The 11,613-nt window shown below is 38.6% G+C and overlaps 1 protein-coding gene across 1 annotated transcript; it reads right to left on the bottom strand.

Moving 5' to 3' along the window:
- Nucleotides 1-2,005: 2,005 nt before the first annotated feature.
- trpc4apb (transient receptor potential cation channel, subfamily C, member 4 associated protein b) lies at nt 2,006-11,606 on the bottom strand. Its single transcript, XM_026921241.3, has 19 exons — nt 11,416-11,606; nt 10,534-10,662; nt 10,293-10,409; nt 10,057-10,114; nt 8,733-8,788; nt 8,505-8,633; nt 8,221-8,422; nt 7,726-7,914; nt 6,744-6,886; nt 6,492-6,620; nt 5,434-5,492; nt 5,191-5,292; nt 5,002-5,085; nt 4,801-4,891; nt 4,543-4,683; nt 3,938-4,049; nt 3,740-3,852; nt 3,258-3,464; nt 2,006-2,822 (listed from the first exon to the last, which is right to left on the bottom strand). Exons 1-19 carry the CDS (start codon nt 11,536-11,538, stop codon nt 2,685-2,687), a joined length of 2,322 nt encoding a protein of 773 aa, XP_026777042.2. The 5' UTR covers nt 11,539-11,606; the 3' UTR covers nt 2,006-2,684.
- Between the last annotated feature and the right edge of the window lie 7 nt (nt 11,607-11,613).

Here is an 11,613-nt window from a genome sequence, read left to right as displayed (position 1 = left end):
GTAATCCTTTGTAAACAAAACAATGTGAAATTGTGACTTTTGATTTTAAACTATGGGCCTACAGCTCATGGTAATGAGATGGTACATTTTTATCGTGTTCTGTCCATTGCAATAAGATACCTCCTGGCCATTCAACAGTATAACATGTCTATCAGAATCTTGCATAATAGTGAGGTTCATCTGTTAGCTGCAACACACTCATGCCTCACTGTCACACCAACATCCCCTCCACATGCACAACACATTATCTTCTGTTTCGATCTATGCCTAGATTATGTTATACTGAGAATAAGGGTTGTAATTAGTTATGTGCTAATCCCACATTTTCCTTAAGGACACCATATCTGAGCTGTGGATATTGAGCAATTCCTTATAGACAGGTTCACAGTAACAGGCCCGACAGCTTCTAAGCATCTGTTGCCAAATTATGTGAACGATCTACTAGCATGACAGCAGGGGGTTTACGGCAACCTGTCCTGTGTTCACATGCATAACCCATGTTTCGTCAGTCAACACCTCACAACTTCATGGCATGAAATACATCAGTGGACCACATCAGAAAATACAGCAATATCTGCCTAGATACTGATACTTGGTAACGGTGTCATTATCTAGGTGCATTCCTTGTCACAATTTAACAGTGGCTTGTAGGCTTGCATGGAATGGGCTGCAGATTTGTTCTATTTCATCCAAAACATACATTTTTATAACTTTCCATGTTACTATTTTGAAAGACACCAGAGACCTGCAGCTTGTGACCCCACAATAAACACTTAAAGCTCCATTCATTAATTCTCAGTAGCATGTTTATCCATATGAAAATCATGGACCCAGAGCTTATACCGGGAACAGTACATGCAAGGCAAGAATACACCTCGGATGACATGCAAATCCATCACAGGGCATCACACAGTCACACATTCATTCAGTCATTCACACCTCTGTGCAATTTTTGGGAGGTGGAAGGAAATGTACACACATTATCCTAATAAAAATGCATACACTCGTTATGCATTCTGAGTGCCAATATATTAAAAAAAAAAAAAAAAAATGTGTCAAGGACAAAAAGTGTGCCCAGTTTACCTAATAGTTAAATAAGCTCAAGTTAAAATCTCAACAGTTAAGTTACAACCATGTTAAGCATCTCAGAAAGCAAAACACGCAGAACTTTATGTGGTTGTTTTCTGTTGCAGCTTATCTGCCATGTTGCGTCTCAAGGTCATGCGTTCTGGGTTGCTCTTCTGCTCACTATGATTATAAAAAAAGTTATTCAAGTTACTGTAACCTTCCTGTTAGCGCAAACTAGTCTGGCCATTCTTGTTTGACCTTTCGTGTCAGTGAGGCGTTTCTGCCCACAGAACTGCTGCTCACTGGCTAGTTTTTTTGCACCATATTGTGTAAACTCTGTGCATGAAAATCCCAGCTTCTAAATATACTCAAACCAGCCCATCTAGTACCAACAACCATGCCACAGTCAAAGTCACCAAGATCACATTTTTCCCCATTCTGATATTCTCATGCGAACAGGAGAGTAGCATATCACTAGTGCTCTAGTAAAGATTAAGAAAGTAATGTTTCAAGTTGAGAAACATGATTTAATCTTATATATTTAACCCATACTACACTTGCATTTGTTTCCTGTTTTTCCCACATAGTCTATTACTGCATTACTGTGAAATATGTATTCTGAGTTAGAAAACTGCTTTTGGGGTGTGACTTGATAAAAGTACAACTGTGGCTGTGAAGGCAACTCGATGTGAAAACCACGACTCAAGTGACCTCACTAACTTAATTATACATTTTTTCAGCAGTAAAATTCCCCAGACAGTATAAACAAGAAATGTACATACTGAGTCACTATTCTAGTTCATTATTACACTAGTCACTGTTCTGCTTTCAGTTCAATGTTTCAGCATTTTGTGCAACCAGTAAAAGAAACAAAAATATTTAAAGCTTGATCTATTAAATGTATTGACCCCACATTGACACACATACACTCACTGCATTTGGGAACAATAATGTTTATGTAATCATAAGACATAGTTGTGATAAAACATGTTACATCTTTATTTTCAGTTACTGTCCTGTCATTGGGCTGAAAAGTTAGAATTTGAGTTCAAGACTGAGCTACACATTATCCATAAATATAGAGGCAGTATTTAAACGAAGCAAACCACCAAGATTAAATTGCATTGCCCCTGAATTTTGTAATTTTTTTTGCTGATGAAATAGGCTCTTTTCACGGGCATTTCCATGTTTTTTATTCAGGTTACAACATTCCCATATATCTAAAAAGGAGAGACAGCCCTTAGACTACAGCTGAAATAAGTGTGCCTCTTTAGACCTGGACAACAACATCCAGAGTCTACTGCAACACACATGCGTGCTAGCACACACACACACACACACACACACACACACACACACACACACACACACACACACCCCTAAGATTTAGAATCACTGGTTCATTAGAAGCAGTACACCCAAACACACTTGTAAAAACATATGCACATCCATTCCACACTTTCCCAAGCACACTCACTCACTCTTTCACTCTCTCTCATACATACACCCAGTATAGCAGTCCTGTTTAATGAGCCCTGCATGCATCTCTATAGAAGTGCGCGACAGCAGCTCATTAAAAACCTTCTTTTGCTTCCATAGCCACACAGTCACCATGATCACATCTCCAGAAAGTCTCTGTCCAGATCCCTGTAGGCCTCATCTATGTAGGTGGCTATGGCACAGAGGGAGCTCCTATCTGAACTCAGCAACACCGTCACCGTCTCCTTCCAGTAGGTGAAAGGAATACAGGAACTCTGTATAGGGAGAGACAAAGCAATGTATTAGATAAATGTGTGTACAGTATTGGATTAGCTACTTTAATAATATCCCTCTACACTGGACTGAATGCCATTGTGAAGTTTATTAAGATCAGGCTCAGATGGATAATTATCACCCATCTCCTATTCAAATAAATTTCAAATGGTATGGCCACAGTGTCTCCTCAGCTCCTGCCAACATAATGACATTACTACAAACTGCAAAGTTGTTGCCATCAACTGGGCGAGGTACAGTCAAGGATAAGGATCTAGCGCTGACCTCAACCTCGATACCCTGAGCTGGCAATGGCCACTCATTCATTTATATTCATTTCTAGAATCCAGAATTTTTTTTCTCCTCAGGTTAGTATCAGAGTGAGGACATGTTAGTAGCTAGTAGTCTTCAACAGCGTGACGATGTGGTCTGCTTACATTCTCCAAACAGGTACTGTCCTTGTCTTTGTTGAGGTAGTGATGTTGCCAGAAGCGCAGTAGGTGGTGGAAGTTGTTGAGCAAGCAGCCTGGGTATTTCTCAGCATACTCCTTCTCCTTAAGAGCTCTTAGGTAGAATGGCAGCTTGCCCCGCCACCGTGCCAGCATCAGCACTACCAAACTTGTGTTCAGGCAGCTCACATTCTCCTAGGATTGGACAACAAACACACAAATTAAAAAAAATAAATAAATAAAAATAAATAAATAAATAAAAAGCCTCAATTACTGTAATGTACTGAGAGGTGACAAATTAAAGGAAAATCAAGTGTTTGGCCACCATATGCACCCTGGCATAGATGTTGGAATTCTCTCTAACAGTACAGGAAGTATGAACACTGTTCTTCCAAACGATATTCCCTTAATACCAGAGACTTTTCTTGCAACTAGTGACAAGTCATCAAAGAAAACAAATACAGTCTTGCCTGAGTTAGAGTCTGCACATTGATGATGTTGATCAGCCTGAAGAGGAAGGAGAGTCTATTCTCGACTTGAGCCATGTAGGACAACAGACGGCACTCTGACAGCACCTCTATCACTGAGAGAGGAATACAGTTTGTAAAGCTGCATCATGCTATGCACATGTAGCATTTAATCAGATCCATTCATTTTCTCATTAGCACCTTTCATGTCCTCCGTCTGTCCTTCAAAGCGGTCCAGGGACAGAACAATGCAGCGTACCAGCATGTTGGAGTCCACGAGTGAGCTGTTGATCTGGTTCAGAAACGTCTCAAACTGAAATAACACAAAGGGCATGCAACAATCATGTTGCGAGTATTTACCTGAGCAAGTTCTAGAGGAGGTTTTTTCCATTAGAAAGTAGGTTCTAGAGGAGTATTTTCCCATTAAAAAGTAGCAATTTTCCCATAATTAGGTAACTGTGCATTACATCAACTACATTTTGAAGAAAAACTTTTTCAGTGAGCGTGGTAGGAAAATCCAAAACACACTGACATGATTAGGAACTGACAGAAATAAAATTCAGTAAAATTTTCTCTTGTCATCTATAAACCCACCATAGCTGGTTAGTTAAAATATAACAAAATTTTTTAACAATCTATTAATTTTGAATGTTGTCAGACCTACAGTGATTTCAGACTTTATTCAAATTAGGTGTTTTCCTCAAATGCTGACATATTCTAAAGATAACCCAATGGGAAGCAGCTGAAAATAGGCACACTGAAGAACTGAATGTCAAGCACTTAGCAACCCAGGAGGCAACACTAACCTTTTCTTCTGTGTTCACATATTTGTTAAATCTCTTGAAGGCGTCAATGTTGAACTTCATGAGTTCACCTAGCAGATCAAAATAGCTCTGAAGGACATCACGTGATTTACAGCCACTGTCAATGATGCAGAAGAGAATGTGCTGCATGGACACACAGAGAGAGGTTTAAATATAGGCAACACCACATTTCATGACATACATGGATATGAATGCACAATGTATAAAAGACAACATATATGGAACGTAAAGATCACTCACCTCCAACAAGCCCCTTTTCAGCAGGAACATCTGGTCTGCATAGGATGTGGCTCCTCTTAGAAAACTCTCTACTGCTCTAGCCTGCCAGAACCTATGGAGTAGAATAAGAGTGGCAAAATGTAATGCACAGAATATCAATCAATCAGATCATTTTTATGATGAAAGATAAGACCCGTGAAGATGCTCAGCTGGAGCGCTCACCTGAACGATGAATCGACTGGCTCTTTCTTCATGACTGAAATCAGTCGTGTCAGGAGGCCCTTTTTCCCATCACATGCTAGATTCCTGCATTAAGCACATTCAGACAACAGGAGATTGTGCAAAACTGATAAAGGATATAATGGGCTAATGAACATGTAAAAGGCTAAGAGTAATTTTTTTTCTCAGTACCTGTCTGTGTTGACCAACGCTTCCACTTCAGGAATATTTGCTTTCAGAGAGATGGCACTGAGCTCATTTAGCTCCTGCCCATTCAGGAGAAGATACTTGTTCCTGAGGACAAATATAAGAATATTTTAATGTACTATTTTTTTTCATAACTGAAGCACACAAAACAAAATTCATTACACAATGACGCATAGGATTGATAGGATTGATAGAAAGGAAATGATGCACATTCTCAGATGTACTCACTCATGGTGGTCACTGAAGCTCTGTAGCAGCCTGAGGAACTGGATCTTGAATGAGATCTCCTGTAAACAGTACATAATAAGCCTGTATAAGCCTCCACAGATTTTAGATGTGAACCCTGTGTACGTATACACTATGAACACCTTTACACCTGGCCATTTTCACGCATCTTGAGTAACAGGAATTGCGTATCAGTAACAGTGTTCTGGAACTGCTGTAATACTGTAATGTTGTTGCCCACTCAATCGGGATTGTGCAATAGTTTATCATGTAATCGAGACTGGAACGTACACTTCCATGCCTGGCAATACAGTAACGCATAAACTGTATGCAATAAAATACGATCTCTACTTATTTATTCACCATTACATTTTAAGATATTTCTAATTGTTTAATAATGTTTTTTTGCACTGGATCTAACTTGGATTACATTTAGTACTGAATTCTCACTGTTCTGCATTTAACTTTGTACTCATGTGTTTAAGGTTTGTTGCACCAGAGAGAACAAGTGAGATGGTATTCTGTTATGCTGTAATGACAATTAGGTTGAATTTAAACGAATGACTAGATAGGAATTTTTTTTTTTGAGTGTAAAGGCAGAGATTTTAATCTAATCAATTAAATCTTTTCAGTAGGTCTGATATATAAGAAATTCATCTGCATCCCCAAGCTGCATGTCAACCTAAATCCCTCCCAATATATTACGTGGACCAAAACTGCAAACATTGGCACATTTTAGAAAATTAAAAATCTCAAACAAATGGCAATTTCTTTACGCAGCAACCACATTTTGTAAAAAATGAATGGGACGAGCTACAACGCAGGACACTGTTGGTCAAATCTTATGAACTGATTTGTATATTACATGGGATTTAGCAGTCAGATTACAATCTGGCTAACCAGAGACTTCACTTGACTGCAAGTGTAAATGCATGCGATTAAAATATTTATCAGACATTAGACAATTTTATTAGACAATCCAGTTACAAGATGCATGAAACAAACAGGTGTAAATGTGGATCTGTTTATAATAAGTGCAAGCTCATGAACATGAGTCTTACTGGACTGCAGTCACAATTCTGGTTCTGTCTGTGTAAGACATGACTAGATGGATGTCTCCTCCAGATCAGTTTGTCAAACAAGTTGTTCAGGCCAGGAATCAATCGGAACTCTGCTAGCATCCTGTGAACCTGTGTGAGAGAGAGTTACATCTCCAGCTACTGTTGAAACATCACAATTATGTTACGTATCAAAGAATTTACACAATTATAATGCTGACAGTGTGCATATTATAGCTCGAGTAAGTATTCTACCTGATTTCTCTGTCGGCCCATGAGCAGTACACACAGCACGTAGAGAACCTCCACTTTGTACATGATCTCATGCACAATCTTCATGGACTGAGGCAACGTGTGCCTAAGAGGACTTGATGAAAGTGAGCCTTCATCAGATGACTCTGGAAAACAGGTGGATGTGGAGAGGGGAATGAGGTTTATTCTAAAGAGAATATAGAGTGAGCAATTTAAATGTAAACAATGCTCCAGACATTATCTCTTCAGCTACTGAAGGCTGATTTATACTGTCACAATGCAGATGTGAAATGGGATTACAGGTACACAAGCAAATATACACCAAATCTGCAGCACTGTGCGTCAGGCAAATGTGGATTCATTAAACAGGGAGGTGTGTCTAGTAGTACTGGGACTAGTACCTGAACCTTGTATGGTTATTTCCAATGCACAGAAGCTCAACTAGTCCTGTGGTTAGTTCCATTTCTAACCAATCGCAATATTTTCTAATGAACTCAGTTTCACCAAGTATAAACAAATAAGTCATTTAAAACATTTTATTGAACACAATATACAAACCAAAAGATTTTTCTTGCAACAGAATATTTAAAGCATTATGCAGACCAAACACACAATTTATGCCCGGCGAAAATACTGATTAATTTAAAGGAGGAAAGATGCAGTATTGCCAAAAAAAAAAAAAAAGGTGAATTCGCCAAACTCTCACGTCGAGTTCATCTATGTGAACATTAACACAAATTCACAAGCTGGTACAAAATAAAGCAAGATCTATTTCAGGACAGTGTGAACTGCAGTCCTTTACTTCTCTCTATTCTCCCTACTACAGGGAAAAGTTAAACACACATTCTGCTTTGTTAACTGTAAAACAGTCCCCTAGTGTACATATTCATGTTACGTGACAGCATGTTGGCAGAGACGTGAACGTCTGGACATAAGGGCCATGCATGCTCACACAACTATAAATCAGGACTAAGACTTTTCTCACCTGTGCTGCTCTGCTCAGCCTCCTCGATGGCCATCTGCATGAGAGCATCCAGCACCAGGGCGTTGTCCAGCCAGCTGTGCCAGTCCTCCAGCTCCTGCAGCAGTGCAGCCGTGCCTGAAGCTTCCGACACCTTCCGTGTAGCCAGTTTGCACAGTCGCTCAATGAAGCCCGGGATATTTAGTAGAGCAACTGCAGAGAAAACAGGCAGCCATGAAACTCTATTTGTATACATTAATCTTATAAGTCTCAGAGTTTTTTACAGTATATGTGGTCCTGTGTATTTATTGTCTTGAATATGGATCCATAGTGCTGCAAGTCCAATATTTTATCCTACTGTACTTGTATATTGATGAGAGGAGAAAAAACTGACATGACTTCCTGAGGCTTCATACTTCATTCAATCACACAATAGTTTCAAATCTCTGCTTAATGACAGACAATGTAAATAAGATAATTTTACAAAACTGCTTTTGCATTTAAGTGTGTGGCTCTGACCTTGGTTGCTCTCTGCACGTGACGGAGATGCAGTTATCTTCTGTTGAGCGTTGCGGGCCAAAAGGGTGTGTTTGTCATCCATGCCTGCATCCGGCTCCGATATAGTGACAGACAGGATACGGCAGAAGTTGGCCAGCTGCTGCTGGTTAAAGCTCTGCACCAGACTGCCCAGGTTGGGAATTTCCTCCAGTCGGATCACCTCCTGAGAAAATAGTTTTGAATAAAGGTTTAGAGCGCTTATCTATTACTTCTGGGTAACTAAAACAAGTAAGATAATTATTTACCTTTCTGACCCCCATTATGTCTTCTATAAGTGTGGCAGTTTGTAGGAAAGTCTTTTTGTTTGACATTAAAGTGAAAAGAAACATGACAAAGTCGTCCCTTGCTGCAAGACTTTTTGTAACACCCTCTGTCTGCAAGACAGAAAAAAAAGAAACACTTCTGCATTCCCAAGGCTGATCAGAAATGGAAAGAATTTTATATCCTAATGAAATAATTATAAAGAAACCTACACAAATACAGCAGTTGTAAAGAACACTTAAACAGTCCTTGATGAGATCATCACCCACTGCAATTAAAGAAAAAAATATCAATGCTGTTATATTGTCATTTTTTTCTAAACATTACCTGCAGGAATAAAGCAATACAGTTTGTTAACCAACAAATAAATTGTCTGATAAATGTTGTAGGTTGAACAATAAACATTATTTCATAAACCCACAACTTTCAATTGCATTCAACTTGCAAGAACTGAGCTATTTTTGAGCTGCACACATGAGGAAGTTAACAGAGCATTCAGGCCAACATTTCCTCTCACATTTCTCACATGAACGATAAAAAAAATCAGTGTGTTGCACTACCGGTGCATTTCCAAGACATCAGTGCCTTCTTAGTGGGTTTTCCTATCACTTACTAGACTGACATCTGAACATGTCAGTCTCAGCATGTTGATCTTTCACAATAACAATTATTAACATATATACATACTGACTAATACATATAATTAAGCTAATGTTTTCACCACCTAACCAATATAAGTGTACCATAGCACATCTGTGTGTTAGCTACATTTAAATAAGCCCATTGCACCACCATTAGGAAAAAAACCTTTATGTAAGGTAATATTCCATTATTACTAAATATTATCCCAGGGATAAATGTGCATTCCTTTAATTGCATTAGCTCGCTACTCAAGCCTATAGCCCCATCTGTAACAAACCGCGGCTGCATTTTGTCTGTTATTTTTAAATTATTATTAGAAAATGTTAAGAAAATGTTAAGGATTGCGGGCAGAGATATATTACAGCTGTTAACTAAATGTAGCATATTGACATTTTGCATTTAATAAAGTCTTGTTGACATTACAGTTGTAAAAAAATATCTGACCAATCCCACCTTGCCTGTGATTTTCAGAAGTTCGGTGAAAAATTAATCCAGTTAGTAATTTACACTAAAGATGATTGAAAGCAGTAAATGTGTCACAAGGCACAAATACCCACTGCACTATCATGTTAATGAACACGGCCTTTCTTTGTCCTGCAAGCTTCACAGCCCACTTCTTTTAAAAAAAAAAAAAAAAAAAAGCCCACTCCCATGACTTTTTGTTGGGATCCCAGGCTCAATGCATACCTCTAACTGACATGCAGATTTGCTTGGTATTTTTGATTGATTTCAGTCTTTAATAGTTGATCAAAAACAGGCATTCCCACAATAAACTCTTTACATTACACTATAAACTGATACAAACATATTACTTCAATGCTGTAACAAGAACTCATTATTTACATGCATATACCTGCCCCTTTCCATAAAGCAGCTTAAATTACAGGTACTTACTAATGGGAACATTCCCCTGTATTGAGAGAGTGGGCCGCATCAAAATCTCTATAAACAACTGCGGGAAAACAGAATTAAAAATAGAAAAAAATAATAAATTATCGTTGCATACAACATGAAGATATGAGCTGCTATGCAAATTTGTGTACTTCGTAAAAAATTAAAAGCCATGCTTGCTTCAACGCCATAAATTTAAAACATTACTACACAGATTTATCATGTAAAGCATCACTCACATCAACTCCTCCAAAAAGGTCAAAGGTGTAAGTGTTAGGAGACACAGACTCCTGCGGTGTCTTTCTGTCTTCTGTCACGAAGGACATCGCCTCCATGGACAGCAGTGACGACAGCTCCTGCATTACCACAAAACAGTGTTTTTGCTTGCAAACATCAGAAAGATTTATGAATTTTAAGGAGAATTCAAAACATACAGATATTTACGTTGATTTGTTTTTAATAGGGATTTGTTATAGATACCTTAACCACATTGTGGCTTTTGGAAAGATCACTGTTTATGTGGCTGCTGTTGTGAAGTTTCCTCAGCAGCAGTGGTATTCCCTGCCATCGAGCTTTCTTATCTCTCTCCTCAAGAAGACCCACTGGGATCTAATTATACACCATGATTAACAAGCAATCAAGCAGCTGATGCACAAATACAGTCACTAAAAATGACACAAAAGGCAATCACATGGCAAATACAGAAGCAGGAAATATAGACTTTAGTCATTTCACGAGGTGGTGATCTCATTCTTTCTCAACTGCACACGTTGCCTAATGTTTAAGACATATCTAATAAACCCAAATGCGTATAATGAGCCTATTAAATACAAGTTATAAGCTCGTAGTAAACACAAGACCCGGAACTAATCAGTTATCTTAAGGGCGTTAGCTTGCTAACTAAAAAGTCTTCTTACAGTAACGTTAGCTAAGTAACAAATTGTGTAGTTATTTAGCTAAGAACAATCATCTACACAGTTCGAATATGTTTCTTATATAAAACGTGTTACTTCTTACCTAACAAGCTTAATATGACCAGCCTGAGAAACACTGGACAGGTCGAGACTATGTTAGCAAAACAGCTAACTAGGTAGCGAAGGCAGGATTGCAACCTGACAACTGTGTTAGCGTTAACGTTATCTAGCAAATACACAGTGCATTTCAGTTCATCAGTTATATATAAATATTCCAACTAAAAATTAATATCGCGACGTAAATGTAAACGAGTATGTTGACGTGATTAAAATAGCTGTTAGCTAAGCAGTAACTTCAGGCTCGGGGCTCTTGCGGCCTGCTAGTCTGTAAGCTGCTGCACAGTCGCTTAATTTCAACAACAACACATATTAATCATGGTCTTCCTACCTGTGTGCCATGGGTCATCCCCAAGCCTGTTATCTGCCCATATTTGATCTTATGCAATATGTTTTTGCTTCGATTTCTCCGTCTTGTTTGAGTTCGAGACGACTGCTGCCCGTTAGCCGCCATTGTTTTTCCTTTGACGTCGCAATGTTTTTCTTTTTCTTCAATAAAGCCTTTGCTGAATGACACAAACAGTCAGAT

This window comes from Pangasianodon hypophthalmus, chromosome 16, assembly GCF_027358585.1.
Source record: "Pangasianodon hypophthalmus isolate fPanHyp1 chromosome 16, fPanHyp1.pri, whole genome shotgun sequence".
NCBI classification, from domain to species: domain Eukaryota; kingdom Metazoa; phylum Chordata; class Actinopteri; order Siluriformes; family Pangasiidae; genus Pangasianodon; species Pangasianodon hypophthalmus.
The sequence above is the reverse complement of the archived record's forward strand: the minus strand, read 5'-3'. Positions and strand labels throughout refer to the sequence as shown.

Excerpts from the sequence above, each read along its gene's own strand:
- trpc4apb (XM_026921241.3), bottom strand. The coding sequence starts at position 11,538 with ATGGCGGCTAACGGGCAGCAGTCGTCTCGAACTCAAACAAGACGGAGA. Across the intron at positions 8,634-8,732 it reads TTTACAACTGCTGTATTTGT|ACAGAGGGTGTTACAAAAAG; the intron begins GTAGGTTTCTTT and ends TCTGTCTTGCAG. Across the intron at positions 5,293-5,433 it reads AGCTTCAGTGACCACCATGA|GAACAAGTATCTTCTCCTGA; the intron begins GTGAGTACATCT and ends ATTTGTCCTCAG.